The sequence below is a fragment of the Saccopteryx leptura genome, chromosome 13 (genome assembly GCF_036850995.1).
Source record: "Saccopteryx leptura isolate mSacLep1 chromosome 13, mSacLep1_pri_phased_curated, whole genome shotgun sequence".
In the NCBI taxonomy this organism is placed as follows: Eukaryota; Metazoa; Chordata; class Mammalia; order Chiroptera; family Emballonuridae; genus Saccopteryx; species Saccopteryx leptura.
This window is the reverse complement of record NC_089515.1, coordinates 16,142,692-16,162,884: the sequence shown is the minus strand read 5'-3', so window position 1 is coordinate 16,162,884 and position 20,193 is coordinate 16,142,692. Positions and strand designations below refer to the sequence as shown.

The 20,193-nt window shown below is 42.8% G+C and overlaps 1 protein-coding gene across 1 annotated transcript; it reads right to left on the bottom strand.

The window, feature by feature from the left end:
• Positions 1-1,360: 1,360 nt before the first annotated feature.
• Positions 1,361-20,185, bottom strand: ZDHHC6 (zinc finger DHHC-type palmitoyltransferase 6). Its single transcript, XM_066355329.1, has 11 exons — positions 19,928-20,185; positions 18,530-19,009; positions 17,020-17,111; positions 14,352-14,511; positions 12,611-12,772; positions 11,319-11,372; positions 6,147-6,314; positions 5,122-5,163; positions 4,060-4,205; positions 3,918-3,964; positions 1,361-1,964 (listed from the first exon to the last, which is right to left on the bottom strand). The coding sequence occupies exons 2-11, from the start codon at positions 18,794-18,796 to the stop codon at positions 1,861-1,863; spliced, it is 1,242 nt and encodes a 413-aa protein (XP_066211426.1). The 5' UTR covers positions 18,797-19,009; positions 19,928-20,185; the 3' UTR covers positions 1,361-1,860.
• Between the last annotated feature and the right edge of the window lie 8 nt (positions 20,186-20,193).

The window sequence follows — 20,193 nt, the reverse complement described above, 5'->3', positions numbered from 1 at the left end:
AGGGTAGTGATTGGAATGGCCTGGGGTACAGCCCAGGCACTGGAATTTTTTAAAGGTCTCCAGGTGATTCTAGTATGCAGACATTTGCAAACTACTGGAGGAGTCCTGGCGGGACAGCTCAGTTGGTTGGAGCATCATCCCAGAGCACAGACATTGCCGGTTTGATACCCCGACAGGGCGCATACAGGAGCAGCTTGATGTTCCTGTCTCTCTCCCTGCCTCTCTCTCAAAAAAATAAAAAGGAAAAAAGATAACTACTGGAGGAAACTGCTACACTGAGAGGACCAGGCCTTACTCCACAGCTGTGAACAAAACAGCTGAATCCAGTTTCCATTTCTTACTGTACCGTTTGACAGGCTCTAAGTAACCTTGAAATGTTCCTGTCACCGAAACAGAGCTAAGGGGAAGGTTCCTGGGTGGGCGTGGTCATTCTCAGCCCAGGGATGAAGGAATGCCTCTTCTTCAGTTGCTGAAAAAGGGAAGGCGGCAATGAACTGACAGATCCCACCAGTATGGCGCCCGGACCACCTCTCATGCCCACCCCTCACTCCCTCCCACCGACCTGCGCTGTCCTGCTGTTCCTCACGCACTCCAGCCTGTACTACTTGTCTCTGCCAAAAATGCAGAAATCCCCAGAGGCATGAGACGTCCCCTCCATCAGACTGTCCCACCGCCACCTCCATATGCATGACCGCATCTGACATATATTTCACTTGTCTACTCCCACCGCACTGGAATGGGGCAGAGCTGTTTCATTAACTGCTGAATCGCTAACTGCCCTTCCTTTGTCAGCGCTTACAAGCCTGACCAGCAAAGCTGGTTTCCTGCCTTGGAAACAATCAGTGTTGGAATAGGTGACCTCTAGGGCCCTGGCTGGGTAGCTCAGCTGGTTAGTGTCATCCCGATATGCTAAGGATGCAGGTTAGACTCCCTACAGGACAAGAATCAACCAATGAATACATAAATAAGTGGAACAAAATTGATGTTTTTCTCTCACCCTTCTGCTCTCTAGAAATCAATAAATAAAAAAAGGAGAAACAGGTGCCTTCTGTCAATCTACTTGTGGTTAGACACACTTGACGTTCAGCATGCAAGACCACCAGCTGGATCCCACCGCTTGTGTAAGCTTCAGGTTTTGACAGTCAAGTGCACACGAGCAGTGTGATATCACCAGGCTGAAGGTCTAGAACACTATGATCTCAGTATGCCATTGATGGGTTTATCTATGGAGGCGAATAGGTATGTCTTAACACTTCTGATTAAAGATGTCAATTTTGACAGGGTAGTAGAGCAATTTTTCTATAAGGGACTAAGACAAACGTCAGTCAGCAAAAAGAAAGATGCTTTATGGAAAAGCTGATTTATAGAGAACATCCATTGATCTTTATTTGATTTGACAAAATCTGCATTATTAAAAGACAGGTAACAAAATCTGAGCTTATATAGAATCTGACAAATTAAGTTCTACAGTATCGAGAATTTTACATAGGAAATCTCAACTGAGGAGAACCGGGGTGAAAGCATCACATGCAGATGCTCCTGGCGAAGGGGCCGCTGTCTGCAGATGAGGCCCCGTGTACAGCGCATCAACACCCAGGGAAAATGCAGCTGACTGACTTGGGTGACGTGTTTTCCCTTTTGGGGAGAGAGAGGTGGCCAAGAAGGGCGGGGAGTCAAAGGCATGTGCAGAATGGCTTCTCCATTTCAAAATGGTCATAAAAATATTTAGGTCATGGCACTAGGGCACCTTTGAGGATAGGAAAACCTTAACCAGAGTAGGCTCATTGCATAATTCTTTAGTAATATGTACAGTTTTCAAGTAATGGAGCAGACTTAGAGAGGAACTGGATTGGACAGGGGCTATCTATTTTTCTTCTCGCCCTCCGGGGCCTGGTCTGTCTCGGCGTCACAGGGACACCTCTCCACGCAGTTTCTAGGGAACCAGCCTCTTCTTCTGGACGCGCCTGAGGGAGACAGTGAGACTGATGTGAAATGTCAGACAGAACACAACGACACAACCGAGACCCGAGTCATAAGCTTGTAGTCAGACTTTACATTTTTCTCACCCTTTACCATCTTTTACATTTCAGTTTGAGAGGAAAAAAAAAAAAAGGTTTTTAACTCTTTGTGCCTAACAAGCCGGAAGACAGGTATTTCCCCAATTGCATTGTTTGGAGGAGCTAATATGGTCTTAGAACAGCCCCTAAGTGGCGCTGAGGTCGTCACTTCCCGAAGTGTGATAGTGAAGGTGATTTTCACATACTGTCACACTCCTTCTAGTCCAGGGAACTGTCTTCTGGTGGCCTTTGTGAATTTCTTGTTTAGATTTTTCCTAACATGTAAATTTCTTTCACAAGGTTGCCTAAGCTCTCACTTGGGGTTAATTTACAATAACCCGGTGAATCCTAGGTTAATACAGTGTGTCCGTAAAGTCACGGTGCACTTTTAACCGGTCACAGGAGAGCAACAAAAAATGACAGAAATGTGAAATCTGCATCAAATAAAAGGAAAACCCTCCCAGTTTCTGTAGGATGATGTGGCAGCATGTGCACATGTGCAGATGATGACGTAACACTGTATACAGCGGAGCAGCCCACAGCCATGCCAGTTAAGATGTGGACGGTACAGAGGAAAGTTCAGTGTGTTCTGTGGCTCGCTAAATTCGAATCCGTGACCAAAGCGCAACATGAATATCGGCGCATTTATAACAAAGCGCCACCACATAGGAATAACATTACTCTGTGGGATAAGCAGTTGAAGGAAACCAGCAGTTTGGTGGATAAACCCCGTTCTGGTAGGCCATCAGTCAGTGACGAGTCTGTAGAGGCTCTACGGCAGGGGTCTCAAACTCGCGGCCCGCCGAACAATTTTGTACTGATTTTTTTTTGTTTTCAACTGCAGTGAGAAAAGTGTTGCGTAACAGTTGCCTTTTGTAGACCTAGTGCGGCCCGCCGAACGGCTGTGATCTTGCTCTGCGGCCCACATGCTGAGTTGAGTTTGAGACCCCTGCACGGGATAGCTACCTAAGGACCCCTAAAAAATCTGTGTGTGAGCCCACATCGAACTGCACTGAATAGGTATGAAACTGGGAGAGTTTTCCTTTTATTTGGTGCAGATTTCACATTTCTATCGTCTTTTGTTGCTTTCCTGTGACCGGTCAAAAGTGCACCATGACTTTACGGACACACTGTATTTACTTTAAAAAAGAACAATTCTAATGTGCAAATGTAGATTCATTAATGTAACAAATGTACCAGTCTAGTATCTGATGAGGAGAGTGAAAGAGGTTGTGTGTGTGTATGTGTGTGCATGTGTGTGTGTGTGTGGACAGTGAACAATGGTATGGGGGGAATATATGGGAATTCTCTGTATTTTCCACATAATTTCGCTATGGACCTAAAAAACTGCTATAAAAAATAAAGTATTAAAAAAACAAAAATAAGTCAGAGGTAATCTATTCTAAGAACTCCCCTGGAATGTGCATGTAGAGGGGAGCACAGGGGCTGGCTGGGGCACAGGCTCTGAGCCAGACTGCTTGGGCTAGGGTCTGGGCTGGAGCGGTCGTTGGTGTGGCCTGGGACAGTGGCTCAGCCTCTGCTTCAGTTCCCTCACCAGGACAATGGAAACGACAATATCTAATGCAGAGGGCTGGTGAGGACGCAGTACCCCAAGCGGAGCACTCAGACAAGTGCCTATCCCATAGGCAGGAGTGCCAACGTGAGCCGTTGTTAAAAAGATCCAATAAATAAGTGCTACAGAGAGATCATAATACAGGGGCTTCTCTTTATTGTCTAATGACGCATCCTCTCTTAGTTCCCCGAATGCAGGACATTGACTGTTTATTAAAGTAATTCTTGTAAAATCTGAAATTACTGCCAGCTATCTTGTCCTTTACACCTCCCCTTCCATTTTCATACCTTCTATAAAGGAATCATCAAGAATTTTGTCTCCATACAACCAGTATCTGAAATATTTAAAGGATTAAAATTATTATTCTTTTCTTAGGCTGGATGCCAATTTTAGCATAAAAGAAGAAATCCAGGACTTGCTCCCACTTACCGCAACCCTCTCGTAGCTAAGATGAACTCCCCTTTCTGCAGCCTTATTCGAGGCTCTTCCGTGCAGGGGCTTGTGAAGAAGGTTTTGATTCCTTTACTCAAAGGGCAGCAGGCACCGCTGTAATCTTCCACCACTTTATAGCGAACCTGTCATCCGTGAGCAGAACAATTTAACGTTTACTCATGCTCCAGCAGCGCTACCTGACAGAACCTTCTACAAGGGCAGTGTTCTGTATCTGTGGCATCCGGTGCGACAGGTCCTAGCCACATGCACTAGCTGCTGAGCACTTCCAATGTGGCTGGTGCAACCCCGCGCACTTAATTTTTTACTTTAATTAATTTAAATGGAAACAGCCAATGTGGCCCGTGGCCATCACAGTATACAGCAGTGGTCCCCAACCTTTTTTAGGCCACGGACCGGTTTAATTTAAATGGAAACAGCCAATGTGGCCCGTGGCCATCATAGTATACAGCAGTGGTCCCCAACCTTTTTTAGGCCACGGACCGGTTTAATGTCAGAAAACATTTTCACAGACTGGCCTTTAGGGTGGGACGGATAAATGTATCACGTGACCGAGACAAGCGTCAAGAGTGAGTCTTAGATGAATGTAACAGAGGGAATCTAGTCATTTTTAAAAAATAAAACATTGTTCAGACTTAAATATAAATAAAACAGAAATAATGTAAGTTATTTATTCTTTCTCTGTGGACCGGTACCAAATGGCTCACAGACTGGTACCAGTCCGCGGCCCGGGGTCTGGGGACCACTGGTATACAGTATAATTGTACAGTTGGGTTTCATACTAACAAGCTACAGTGAGAAAAATTATTTTTCTGTTGGCAATATAAACTGACTAAATTCTCTCCAAACCTCCTGACCAATCTTTTTTTAAATGAAAACAAAAGTGAGTTGCATTAAATTTCAACAAATGTTTTTTAAAATATTATTTAATAAAAGCCAACAGCTGGCTTCTACTGAAAGGCCATTCTAAAAACTATATAGAATTGTAGAGCCTGACAAAAGATACAAAGAAATTAGTATCATTGCAAAAGAATTACTTACACTTCTTACTCTTTTATCTGCTTTTTGTTTCAACTGTTCTATCTGGAAGATATAAAAAGAAAAAAGTCTCTTATCTCAATGTTGATATCAGAGTCAACATGACAAACTCCCAATCTCCCAGCATTTCAAACTGCCGACATTTCAAGGCCACGTTTCTTTCTCACAGCGCAGAGAGCAGACCCCGTGAGTCGGCACAGGGCTGACGTGGGGCCTTCTTCCCAGTCCTCTCGCCGATTTCTCCACCTGTGCATTTACAGAGGCCTCCCTGCCGCCCAGGGATCAGGCACAGGTGCTCTCTGCCCTGGGGGGGTCCTGGGCCAGTTCCTAAGGTGACAATGACACAAAGCTTCACGGATTCTTTAGACATGGTGGGAAGCCTACAAAACTCAACAGTCTTAACTAGAAGTCATCACCATGAGGCACTTTTCTCCACTTACTTATAAATAGTTGGGGAAATAAAGAAAGTACATAGTCTTGTCCTAGAATCTTGTCAAGTGAAGTTAAAGACTTAAGGGACAAGAATCAAATACAAATAGGAGACCTCACGTGCTGCCACCCGGGAGGACGTGATTAGGTGTCCAGTCCAGAGTAGTCTAGAGTGCACATGACAGACTAGGGAGGGGGGACTGAAACTTGTCTTGATAAATTCCCACAGAGAGGAGCTCCTATGAGAGAGAAAACCATGTGGGCAAATCAGGTGGCCCGAATGTGTAAGTTGCTCATTGAGCAAACTCGGCTGATTAGAAAAGACGACTCCTCTTTGGAAGTAGTTGGAAGGTAATTTTAGGCCAGATTTTATAAAATCAGGTTAAGGAATCAGGACTTGATCTCACAGGTTTAGAGAATTAAGGAGAGTTAAATAAAAGGAGACACAATACAAAGAATGCTTAGATTATTAACTTAGATTCAATATGCCACATAATGAAAAGAAAATATTTATTTTACTATAAAATGTCAGCTGAGTTAAGAGATAATTAAGGGGAAGGACTGGCAAAGAGGAGGATTACCTGGACAGAAATACTCACTGTTAAGCTGTACGGGTGACAGTCTTCTCTTACTGGCCACTCCAGTCCGTCTCCTTCCGGGACCCCTGACCAGGTAAACACCTGTTTAAAGTTCTTCCATCGACTTCCCGTGTCGTAAGGAAAAACAAAGACTTCATCTAGTTGATAATACTGAATTCGATCTTTAGCCTGTGGGTAACAAAGATGTGAGATGGCAGATGCCTGAAATGGCTTTTAGTAATATAGTATCAAGGACACTTATTCCCCAATTTGTATCACTCTTAACAATACTTTCTCCCTGTTGTGAGGCTGGCAGACACAGAGAAGCTAAATAAATTTATCACGATATTGGAAGAGCTTGACATATAACACCAACCTCGTATGAGAACATTCAGATGTCTGACTACGTTATTTAGGAAAGCCTTCAAAAGTGCATATTCAAAGGGTTAGTAACTTTATTCCATGTATAAAAAATTCTCAGTGCTCCTGTTGTTCAGCGGAACAGAAGAATCCAGGAGTAAAGAAGACACGTGACAGACAGATTAAGGAGGCGGCAGGGCTTATTCAGGATGGAAGGAACTGCTTCGTGGGCCACGAGAATTGCAATGGTTGTATCCTGCGTTGCAGTGACATTTGTGGGAACGGCCAGGCCATGAGAATGCAATGGTTGTATCCTGATTTGCAGTGACATTTGTGGGAACGGCCAGGCCACGAGAATGCAATGGTTGTATCCTGCGTTGCAGTGACATTTGTGGGAACGGCCAGGCCACGAGAATGCAATGGTTGTATCCTGCGTTGCAGTGACATTTGTGGGAACGGCCAGGAAAGGTGTGACAGGGGAGTCACCATTTTATGAAAATTATTATTTTTCTAAAGCTAGCAGGTTTAAAAACCTGCAGATTTCCTTTCAGTTTTTTATGCCATTAGCATGCATATCTACTTACATATTTATATTTGCATTTATATGTATGTTTTATACCTATACATAAATATTTAAACTGTATAAATTATATGCTAGGCATTTGTTAGCTTTAACTTAAGGAGATACCAGCTTAGAATCTTCAGTTCCACTGACACCTAGTGGTATAAACATACATTTTTTATTTCTACAATAAATGAACAAATGTAGCTGAACTTTGTACAAATTTTAGTGTATGGCAATTTCAGGAAATTTTCTATAAATTTAATAGTCATTTATTTGAATATTTTACTTAGTAACAAAGCACACATTTTAAAATAATTCCTAGGTTTAGCACGGCACTTTATAAAGAGCCTTGGTCACTAGCAAAAAAATTGTTACTCTAATGTCAATATATTATGCTAACTAGAAATGATACTGTGAAGTATTTTATTATCAAGAGACAGTATTTTAAGGAAAAGCTTCTTGTAGTTACTTAAATGGTGATATTGATATTAATTCAATTAAAGAATTATCAACCTGTAAAATGTATGAATTTACTGAATTGCATAAATTCATCCCCAACCCAGACAGAAAAGGATAATTTCTTTCCCCTTTTTATGAACAAAAGTTTCAAATTCTTCAACATGGGTAAGAGTCTCAGAACAGACATAGGTGATTAAGAAAGAAACGGTGGGAAGGGTGGGTGTGGCATACAAGAATGATCTAGGCATGGTCCCTGCCCAAGAGAACCACTCGATGAGGTTGGAGGGTTCTAGCAATACTATCTGCTCAAAGGTGACGGGGTGCGATGGGAAACGCAACAGAAGTACTTAGCCTCATCCAGAGAGTCAAGGAAGCTTCCTTGGAAGGAATGAGGAAGAAGAAATCAGGCAAAGAAACCGCGGAGAAGTGTTCTAGGCAGAGCGCACATGTGGAAAGACACAGTAACTTAAGATGGAAAAACAGTGAGTTACTTGATATCAGTAGGTATCGAGAGTGATCTGGGTGGGGAGGGGCAGGAAATGTAGATGAAGAAGCAGGTAAGGGAAGGTATGGAAGGTTTTATTATGTGTAAGTTAAGGATCTTACACTTAAACTTGTACATCGATGGTTCTCAAAGCAAGATTTGCACACCTCTTCGAGTCTCTAAGACCTTTTCTTGGGGTTCAACGAAGTCAAACAACTTTCACTATAATACTAACATGTTATTTGCCTTTTTCATGGTTGATTTGCTGTGGTGGGTACAATTGCTGGCACCTTAAGCAAGAATCAAGACAGTGGCACCAAACTGTATTAGTAGTTATTACATTCTTCACCACTACAGACTCATAGACCAAAATAACCCCCCGCACTCCCCCAAAAGCCACTTTTACAGAAAATATCTTAGATGAAGCAATAAAAATTATTTTTATTAATTCTCAACCTTCCAATAGATGTCCTTTTAACTTCTGTGTGACATAGTGGGAGGTATACATAAAGCAAGCCAAGGGTTTATATCATAGTATTGTATATATCAAGTATTGTATATTTATTATACAATACATTTTTAAATAAAATATGTACTGTATTTTCCGATGGCTTTAGGCGGCCCCTGTGTTTTGGTCATTGACCCCCGCCGGGGTTGTGACCCACAGGTTGAAAACCTCTGGCTTATATCAAGAAAAACACTTGTTTGAATTGTGCGCTAACAAAGCTGTATAGTCTGCTTTTCTCATGTGATGCTATTTTTACTTGGAAGAATAATATAACAGACAAAGGTTATTCAAATTTCAGTATTTGGTGGGCATTTTCTCAAAATGAAAAAAGTGTGGCTGTTATTTCAACATAAACAACTGAGCATTTGTTGAAAGTGGGAAAATTAAAGCTTTCAAGTACAATTTAGAATTTTGAAAAATTTATATCTACCACTATGAGCTTGACAGCTTTCTAATATTTAGATTTTTTCCCCATAAGATTGGTAGTGATATAAATAAATAAATCAACATTTAGAAAAATCTGCATAACCCTATAAACTGAATTTTTCCAAATGACCAATGCTTAATGTTCTAAAGCAGTGGTAGTCAACCTGGTCCCTACCGCCCACTAGTGGGTGTTCCAGCTTTCATGGTGGGCAGTAGCAGAGCAACCAAAGTATAAATAAAAAGATAGATTTAACTATAGTAAGTTGTTTTATAAAGATTTATTCTGCCAAACTTAGCAAAAATCTGACATAAAGTACTTGGTAAGTAATTATTATTCTATGCTTTAACTTGCTATAACTCTGCTTTATAAATTTTATAAAGTCAAGTTACTTCCGTACTTTATAAATCACCATTACTGTGGAATCGGCAGGCGGTTAGAAAATTTTACTACTAACAGAGATACAAAAGTGGGCGGTAGGTATAAAAAGGTTGACTACCCCTGTTCTAAAGTCATGAATGGGTAAAGGACCCATCTAAAGAGCAAGAGAGATTGGTGGGTTTAAATGTAAGCATACAAGAAGTTTACTGTGGTAGTTTCAGACCTCCCATGTGACTAACCTTTCAAGAACTAACGCTTGCCAAGTTTAAACATAGTATAAAATAGTCACTATTACCTAAAAGGCCTATTAAAACACTCCTCCCCTTTCTACCTACTGATCTGTGTGAGGCTGGATTTTCTTCATACACTTCAATCTAAGAAACATATCTCAACAGACTGAATGTGAAAGGAGATGTGAGAATCTAACTGTCTTCTGTGAAGTCAGATATTAAAGAGATTTGTAAAAATATAAAACGATGCTACTCTTTTCCCTATACTTTTATTTTGGAAACTATAATTGCTTTTTAAAAAATGCTACTGTATTTCTATTTTTTTTTTCAATTTTTCTATTGATTTGAGAAAGTGAAAGGGGAAAAGAGGAGAGAGAGAGAGAGAGAGAGAGTGCACAAGAGCAGCATCAACTCATTGTTTCATTTAGTTGTGCACTCATTGATTGCTTCTCTACATGCCCTGACCAGGGACTGAACCTGCAACCTCACTGCCCTGGATGACGCTTTATTCAATGGACCACCAAGCCAGAGCAAAAATATGCTATTTCTATTAACACATAATGAGTTTATTATTCTCATTTATTTTTTTCACGAGAAAGACAGAGATAGAAAGAGGCAGAGAGACAGACAGGGAGAGAGATGAGAAGCATCAACTCATAGTTGCAGCACCTTAGTTGCTCATTGATTACTTCTCATATATGCTTTGACTGGGGGGCTCCAGCTGAGCCAGTGACCCCTTGCTCAAGCCAGTGACCTTGGGCTTCAAGCCAGCGACCTTGCGGTTTCAAAACTGGGTCCTCAGGGTCCCAGGTCGACACTCTACCCACTGCACCACCACCTGGTCAGGCTATTATCATTATTTTTAAATGAAATAAGAAATCTTCAAAATTTTTTCTCAGGAAATATGGCAAATATCAATAGATACAATATACATGAACAAAATCTCTTTAGTGTCCTTAATAACAATAGAAATATAGAGGGTCCACAGACAAAAACATTTCAGGGCTGCTGCTATAAATTACAATGCAGAAACTGGCTTCCAGGGAGCTATGTCCTATAGGTGTGTTTCATTTTGCCCTCAAAGGTTTGTTGTTTGTTTTTTATTTGAATCGCTTGCTAACATTTAAAAATGGAAAGGAGATGTCACAGAAATCCAGACTTCTTACTTTTCTCAAAAAAAAAAAAAAAAAGATGACCTCATACTGCTGGGAGAGGATCCCCTGGGGCTGGCAGACAGGCTGCTCCCTCCCCAGGGTCACCGGCCTGGCCCCTGCAGGCCTCCGGTGGGGTACACACCCCTGCTGCGATGCTGTGGAGCAGTGGTGAGGCTCTGTGCGTCCTAACCAGGGAACAGGGGAGTCAGCTTTACTTTCCACACTAGAATCACAACAGACTGTGTGAAGTCTGTATTAGAGGTTGTGAGGTCTGTGGCAAGACAAATGTTCCATCTGATGTCTAAAGCACTAAGAGAAACCTGATGGAACCTTGGTATGACTGAAGTTCCTTTCCAAACGAGCTGCCTTCTCCTCGAGTATGAGAGAGAACGGCTAGATGGTTTAATGTGCGGCGTAGGCTCTCCAACGACTCAGGGTGCACGAGAAGCGTGGTCCCATGGGAGTTAAATAAACCAGGGATCAATCAAACGTCTTCAATGTTACCTTTCGTGTGGCACACAATGACTTAAGGAAGCCATTTGGTAGCCAAATTTTCACTGCCTGGCATTTATTCATCTGGTCTATTAATCAGTACTTTGATATTGAGGAAAACAAATATTAAATTTACCTTTTCTTCAATCCATGATTCAATGGAAGTTTGGTTTCTGAGAATGATTTTCATCTGAAAATAACAGACAGTAAATCTTATAATGGAAGTTTGGTTCACTTAATATTATTATCTTCACACTAACCCAGTGAGATAGTGTTTATTGCTCCATTCCACAGATGAAAATCTGGGATAATAAAGGTTAAGTAACACGGTTTGTGGTGCATCTGACTTTAAAGTCCTTATTTTTAACCACTGACTACGCCTCTCTGTAAAATAAGTATATATATATCAATCCATAAGCAAATCTGAATATATTATTTCAATAAAAACTCATGTTTTAAAAATTACCTTCTGAATAAGATTTTTAGGGTATTAATAAAAACATTAATATAATCCATTTGTTCAGTACTTAAGTACATTTTGCTATTAAAAATCTGATCACTATTTTAATTAACCTTAAATCTGTTTAATCTATTACAAGTGACTCATTTCAGTCAATTTGGGTATTTTGCTTGCCTTAAAAGCTAAATTTATTCAGATCAAATTCTATTCAACTTTCCTACATATAATTAATTCCATTTATATAGGTTTGCACACCACAGAATTTGTTTATTTCTAATATGATTCTTAATTACAGCCTTTGGAAAAATAATTGAAGAATTCAATCCCATGCTCATAGAAAACAGGAAATATAACTAAAACCAGCTTATTTTAAACTAGGAGTTGAAAACGGGCTGGTGATGCATCAAGGCTGTCCAGCCCAGCACGTCTACCTGTAATAATTCTGCATTTCCCTGAGGTCTGGCTGTGTCTCCATAGAGACAGCATGGTAGCCAGAGCAGCCCTGGACTAAGAGCCCTCCTCATAGGCCAAGGCCCTTGCATAGTACCTGGGCTGCGGTCCTCAATGAATGAATAAAATAATTAAGTGAATGAAATAAGTCAGAAGAACTTGTTCTGGGATCCCATTTTCCTTCTGTGTTCTCACAGCACTTCGTACATCAATCTGCACCACACACAGGCCCGTGTCAGTTAGCTGTTCACTACTGACTCAGGTCCCGAGGGCAGACCCCTTTCCGTTTTCATTGCTACAGCTTCAGAAACATGCAGTGCCTCAGCCCAGAGTAGACGTTCCGGCGAAGCTCCTCCCACATGTTCTGCTAGTACAGAGACTACATTAGTAGCCGGACGGAACAGTAGCAACAAGCTCCAGGTCACACTGCGTGCTTCACTGCAGCCTTTATCTCGTCCTCATTACAAGCAGCCCCAGTAACCTGACAGCCTGCAGCTGCACAGAACCAAGGCGCTTACCTGGATGAAAAACAGCATCCCAACGGCTATAGTGGTTCCTAAAGCTAAGCCCAAGGCAAACAAGGTGGCAGCAAATGCAGCCAATCCAAATGGAACGACTGGAAGAGGGTCCCTCCGGGCTGCACTCATGTCGATCTTCACCGTGTTCCACCCGAAGGAGAGCTATAAACAGTACACGTTCCAAAAACTCAGTTGTCATGGATGACTAGACTTGGCTCCAACAATGACAATAACTTGGTTAAGAAGATCAACAAATAGTCACAAAACTGTGGCCAAAGCAAACATAGTTGTTTCTAACTAACACTGTGGCTTGAAGTCATACTGATACACACAATATCATTCTGAGTTATTCTCAAATGTCACTTATTTTTTGTTTTTTAGGGCATCCTCAGAAGGTATTAGGCATATCCCACAAAGAGAAATATGCAATTACAACACTAATCTAAGTTAACCAGTTAAGACACTAATCTTTTTATTTTTTTTTAAGGTGAGATGAGGAGAGATAGTGAGGCAGACTGCCGCATGCGCCTGACCGGGATCCACCTGGCAACCCCATTTGGGGCTGCTGCTTGAGTACTGAGCTATTTTTAGCATCTGAAACCAATGCACTCAGACCCACTGAGCCATCCTCAGCACCCGGGGCCACACTCGAACCAGCTAAACCATTGGCTATGGGAGGTAATGTGGGAGAGAAGGGGGAAAAGGAGGGGGCACACAGATGGTCACTTCTCCTGTGTGCCCTGCCCAGGAATCAAACCCAGGACATCTATTTGCCGGGCTGATGCTCTATCATATATACACTGAGCCAGGGCTTTAGAACTAATCTAAGCTGTAACGGTCTCTTTCTCCTCCTTGCTTCTCTGTGTTTATAGTGATCTTCCACAGGAACCAATACAGCCTAGCATTCAGCTGTTTCCTCCCTCACGTTGAATAATCAGAGGTTAAAATTGGCAACAAGGTAGCCAAAGGTAGCCCGCAGATATGTACTGCTTGGCATGCAAAATGTTTTTAAAAATCCAGAACTAGGCGCCAACATTTAAAAATCATGAGATTTCACATGAAAAAATATTGGATTTTTTTCTTGAAAAGCTGAAAGATCTAGCCTCACTGGCCTGGATTCCCAAACATCAAAAACTGGCTGAAGCTGAATACGGATTATGCTCTCTGTGAAGGAAATACATTCTCAGAGTGCCACTGTCCCATGAGGACTATTATGTCCCTCATTTACCTGGCAGGCCTCTTTAGGGTCTTGAATTTGTGACCCCCAAGCTTTCTCATGAGAAACCTGTCCATAAATCGACTCAATCTGTTGCAGGGTGTTCGGGGGCTGTGCTTGCTCCACAAGCCACCTTCCAGGGCGCTGGAATGAGAAATCAGCACAGAACTACAACTTGTCACCTGAACTGAATGACAGAGGAAAGCCTTCGCGTTGTTTTTCTCTTCTTGCTCTCCTTGTTTTCCCTCTAATTACTCTTACCACAGCTACCAAGCTTGAAATCTAATAAATTACAGATAGAGCACTAAAGTATTGATTCCACTAGAGCTAGGAAGGTGAGCTTCCAGAGCAAAAGAATCTTTCCTCAACCTAAAAATTAAGCTGTAATGCTTTTTAAAGGGGTCCATGTGGCGGTAAAGCAAAGTTCTGTTTCCCCACCTAACTCACAGAAAACGGCTCTCCAAAAGGGACTTCTTATATAACCATTCAGTCTGGCACGAATGATCTGATAGCATCTTCACTTACCCGGTTATAAAGCTGAGTGTACATAGTCATAACAAAAATAAAGGCAGCGTGAATACAACCCAACGGTGCCAAAAAGAGAAACAGTGTGAACGAAGCATGATTTTGGTATCCACAACAATTGTTGATCCAAGGACAGTGATGGTCCATCTTCATCACACACCTAGCAAGAAAAATTTACACACAACATAAGGCAGGAAATCCTGTCTCCTTTAAATAACCTGAGTCTTCAAAAGACCAAGCAGGCCCTGGCTGGTTGGCTCAGTGGTAGAGCATCGGCCTGGTGTGTGGAAGTCCTGGGTTCGATCCCCAGTCAGGGCACACAGGAGAAGCACCCATCTGCTTCTCCACCCTTCCCCCTCTCCTTTGTCTCTCTATTTCTCTCTTCCTCTCCCGCAGCCAAGGCTCCACTGGAGCAAAGTTGGCCCCAGCACTGAGGACGGCTCCATGGCCTCTGCCTCAGGTGCTAGAATGGCTCTGATTGTAGCAGAGCAACACCCAAGGGGCCGAGCATCGCCCCCTGGTGGGCATGCCGGGTGGATCCCGGCCTGTTGTATGCGGGAGTCTGTCCGTCTGCTCCCCCTTCTCATTTAGGAAAAATACAAAAAAAAAAAGATCAAGCGAATAGGAATCTGGAATGTTCAAGAGTCACAGAGGAACCACACTTCACGGAACATAATGAAAAATCTGTAGGAGTTTGTAAACTCTGAACACTGACTTCTTTTAAATTCTAAACAGTGCAAGGAAGGGCAGGCTTTGAAACAGCTTCTGAGAACAAGACATTTGCTCCTTGTGACTTTTGTGTCAAGAAGCCAAGAGGCCCACTGAGAGGTTCGTTGTAAAGAAATGAGCATGGTTCCTGGGTTTCCCCGGGCTCTGAAATGCAGTGACTAAAGTGGAGCACAAGAGATTCAACCAAATCACTTATAAATCTCTACTGGGGCTGATGAGACCTAGCAGACGCTTGTAACTTCCCTCTTTTCTGTCTTCATTCTTTAGATGCGGAACCCTGGACTAAGCAAGCAGCTACTGAATGTAAGGCATGCTGTAATAAGCAAAGTCTTCCTGGGCAAGATCCCTTGTTGTTGCTTGAAGAAAACTGCTTGGCCTCAAGCCAACTTTATTTGCTGCCCTGGTTCCCCTACCAGCGGTCGGCAAACTCATTAGTCAACAGAGCCAAATAGCAACAGTACAACGACTGAAATTTCTCTTGAGAGCCACATTTTTTTAAACTTAAACTACATAGGTAAGTACATTTGTTATCGAGGTAGCACCCGCACGTGGTATTTTGTGGAAGAGCCACACTCAAGGGGCCAAAGCACAAGCCACAGTTTGCTGACCCTGCCCTAAACCTCTACACTCCCATCAGAAAGTTCTTATTAATAAGTGGATAGAGCTGTTCATTTTTATTTATTTTTTTGTATTTTTCTGAAGTGAGAAGTAGGGAGGCAGTCAGACTCTCGCATGCGCCTGACGAGGATCCACCCGGCATGCCCACCAGGGGGCAGTGCTCAGCCCATCTGGGGCGTTGCTCCATTGTGGCCAGAGGCATTCTAGCGCCTGAGGCAGAGGCCATGGAGCCATCCTCAGTGCCCGGGCCAACTTTGCTCCAATGAAGCCTTGGCTGTGGGAGGGGAAAAGAGAGAGAGAGAGAGAGAGAGAGAGAAAGACAGAGAGAGAAAGGAGAGGGGGAAGTGTGGAGAAGCAGATGGGCGCTTCTCCTGTGTGCCCTGGCCAGGAATATACAGTTGTTCATTTTTTAAAGGTGCTAGCTAACTTCACACTTTTTTATAGGGATTCAGCTGTCTCCACATTAAGTTTTTACATGAAACACAGTGGTAATAAGTAGCTAGATTCATTTATTATATTTGCATAAAGTATAAACATTAGTCAACTAAATTTAGTCAACTAAATAATGGTAAAAGCAGCCGTCCTCTGTAATTAGACTCAAGACAGTTCTAAAGCTAGTCAAGATGACAGTTAACAAGCACAGTTAACTATAATCTATGGAAAAAACTTGAAAGTATAACTTTCTGCTGTGCTCTTGGTAGGGCAAGAAGCAAAGTCGATCTGCATTTTTCTAGAAAAATCTTTTCATATATAAGAAAAGAGATTTACTCATTATCAGAATTGATTTTTTTTTCCATTTTTTCGAAGCTGGAAACGGGGAGGCAGTCAGACAGACTCCCGCATGCGCCCAACCGGGATCCACCCAGCATGCCCACCAGGGGGCGATGCTCTGCCCCTCCGGGGCGTTGCTCTGTTACATCCAGAGCCATTCTAGCACCTGAGGCAGAGGCCATGGAGCCATCCTCAGTGCCCAGGCCATCTCTGCTCCAATGGAGCCTCAGCTGTGGGAGGGGAAGAGAGAGACAGAGAGGAAGGAGAGGGGGAGGAGTGGAGAAGCAGATGGGTACTTCTCCTGTGTGCCCTGGCCAGGAATCGAACCCGGGACTCCTGCATGCCAGGCCGATGCTCTACCACTGACACAAGCGGCCAGGGCCCAGAATTGATAATTTTTAAGAATAAACTGGAGATTATGGACACAAGTAATATTTTTTATAAAGTAGCCACCTGGCAGAGAATAAAACTAGGATTAATGTGGCAGAAAGAACAAAAGACCTGTCACCAAGCTGATTAGCCCCCTGTAAATGGCAAAGACACACAGTACCTGTTACACTTGCGACAGTGATGTGACCGTGGTGCCTTGTACGCTTGGCAGACTTGACAATACTGGAGGTACATGCTATCCTGAGAATTCTCCTTGGCAGCAAAATATAAACAAAAAATACATCAGAATCACTCAATCCTAAGTAATAACAAGCCTCATGAATAACTGCTTCCCTATGGTTTTTCTATTATAGGGGATGGGAAAGGGATGGACTCCTAACTTGCACCTCCAGCCCTTATATCCGAGCTAAAATATTTCTGGTAACAGCAGCATCATTCTCCCAATTACTAAGAAGTCCTTTTAAATTTCTCTTCCCTAGGCTCCACACTAATCCATCGTCACTGAGTATAGTTGGCTCTGCTTATCCAAAATCTTAGTAGAATGGGAGTTCAGAGAAAAGGTATCTGACAACGTGGTAGGTATTTAGAGCGGGGAGTCAAACGTCAAAGGGCATACCATACTCTTAATAATATTCCTATAACACGACTCTGATGTCGTCAGAGCTCTGCCTGAAAACCTCTAATAACTCCCTATGGCCTAATAACTTCTCATGTATTTGAGGCCTTCCATAATCTGCCTTTGTTTCAGTCCTATCTGCACTATGTAATTTAGCCACTGTTTCTGAATATACACTCCCACCATTCTCTCAACCTGAAATGCCTCCTTGCCATCTCCTGCTGGAACTCCCACGCCTCCCGGCGGCCCCCAGCTGAAAGTGATCAGTCCCTGCTAACTTCGCCAGCCCTCACCACATTCCAAGCGATGGTTCTATGTGGAACTGCCTTGGTTTCTCTCCTCAGTCAAAAGGTTTTTCAGAACATGGACGGTGTCTTACCCATTTCTTCACTCACTTCAAATAGTACACTAGAATTTCTCCCATTTTAACATACCTAAGTCTCGAATGAGGATTTTATTAAATACAGAGTCTGACTCAGTAGGTCTGGAGTGGAGCTCAAGATTCTGCATTTCTAACAAGCTACCAGGTGATGCTCTTCAACAGGAATATGGAAATTAATAAGCATAAACTTTTAAACAAATTTTAAGAAGCCATAAATTGATTCATACTGCCTTTCCCAATCTTTACTGTGAGGATTTAAAAACTTGATGATTGAAATTAAGGTTGTAAAGAGGTTTTCACAGTTCTGAGGATGTTAATGTATCACATGTAAGAAGATTCTAGAGCTAACCTACATTGTGAAATCTTAAGAAAGGTGTGATATGCAGTGATTTCTAAACTTGTGACCATGGACTCACCACCACCCCTCCTTTTTTCTTTTTGTAATGCAGAACAAGAATTCAATAAAATTACTTTGGAAAATACTAACATTGATCAATACTTTTAACCAGGTATGGAATAATCTGAGCTTTAAATGACCAGTGATCACAATATACATAGTCATTACCAAGGCAAAAAGTAGTCTGTGCTATTATTGGTTAGAAGATACAGCAAAAACAAAATTATCATTAGATTATCATTAGTGTTCATCATCTTAAGGGTTCTTTTTCTTACCGGTTTCCACCCCAGAGGGACAAAGCCAGGACCGACAAACATGGCGTTGAAGTAATTATAAAGAATCATGACAGTCCAATTTATCAACATGATGAAATTCACACTTCCTCCAGCTGTATGTAAGGGCCAATACCACAACACAGAGTCAATCATGGCCATCGTGGAACATACTGCTATAACGCCCAGGGCTATAATGGGACCCCAGTGACACAGTCTCTTTAACTCTTGGAGATTTTCAAACTTGATGATTGAGCAGAATGTACCCATTTTGGTGGGGAAAAATGCCTTCCTAACTTTAAGGAATTATAGATTTCCTTTTTCTGTGCACACATTTCCAAGTGCCACAAGTCCATGTGAGTCCCTTAATTGTCATGTCTTCAAGTTGTGCGATGTTAATGCAGATTACACATTTTCACGGTCACATACTCAGAGCTCTTTATCTGAACTGGGAGAATCCAGTATCTTGGTTTGGGACCCAATCTAAAGAAAACAAAATGAGAAAGTTCAATAAAAAATTTTATTACATGCTCTACTTCACTCCATTAACATACCTGAATAAACGCATGGCACAGTGCACTATCATGGAATGAGCTTGTCAAATGCCAAAAAGAACTTTTTTTTAATCTTATTCTGAACAGGGTTCAAGCCTCCATGGCATGTAAACTAGCTACGTAATGGTCTGGAGGCTGTGACTGTCCAACGTTTAGTGAATGGTTTGAAACAAATTTAGACCTGGGAAGCAGGGCTTTAGAGTTAATCTAATCCAGCTTCCTTCTTCAATTGGCTTGCAGGGCTGCGTGATTAGATCAAGGTCAAGCCCAACAGTATCTATCATTCAGCTCCCTTTACGTTGTTCTAAACCACGTCATACCGAGCCTGGAATGAAACCAAGTGTGAGCCAGACATGGTCCACATTGTTTGTCTGCAGTTGCTCACCCCCCCCCCCCAACATAAGGGTCTATCTGGGCCAAAGGTGAGAAAGCGAGGGAGTGAAGACAAAGACCGAGAGCCAAGAGAGACCGAGGTGTGTGTGTGTGAAAGCACGCCTGGAGGCGTGTATGAAAAAAGAACAGGAATAGAAATTTTTAGAAAAAAAGAAGAGGAAGTGCCTTCCACAGCGCGTGCCAGGAAGATCCGAGGATGAGTATTTCGGACGGAACTGCAGTGAGTCAGGGAAGAAGATCTGAGGTGGAGGGTAATCAAGATGTCCACGCAGCAGAGGCCGCTGCCTTGTGCCTCAGTTTCTCGCCCGTGTCACTAGAGCTCTTAGAGAGTCTCACTCAGGGGAGGGACATCCTGGTAAGCGTGGCTGGCCCCAAAGGGCTAGAGGTGCTGGCCTCACTCCGGCGGAGTGGAGACCGCCAAAGTCAGGGTTCCATCCCCAGCCTGGACTCCCACCTCAGTCTGGTCCTTGGCGACCGCTCCTCGTCCATCGCATTTCCGGGGAGGCCTGGGCTCACTCGGAGTAGGTTTTCTCCTTTTCGGGTAACTCCATCATGGGTACCTCATTCCAGAGCAAGCAGAAAGCAAATCCCGGTTGATAGAGGCTGGGGTGCGGGACCTGACACCACCCGTCGGTTCGCCCCGTAGCGCTCTCGCCGCTGCTCTCCCGCTCCGGCCCGGTGCGCAGTCTCCCGGGCAGCCACTTCCGGAAGGTTCTCCTC

Bases quoted from the DNA above. Each gene is read 5' to 3' on its own strand.
- ZDHHC6 (XM_066355329.1), bottom strand. From the start codon at position 18,796: ATGGGTACATTCTGCTCAATCATCAAGTTTGAAAATCTCCAAGAGTTA. The intron at 3,965-4,059 runs GTAAGTGGGAGC...TAAATATTTCAG, and splicing joins TTAGCTACGAGAGGGTTGCG to ATACTGGTTGTATGGAGACA. The intron at 1,965-3,917 runs GTATGAAAATGG...TGTCTCCCTCAG, and splicing joins TGATGATTCCTTTATAGAAG to GCGCGTCCAGAAGAAGAGGC.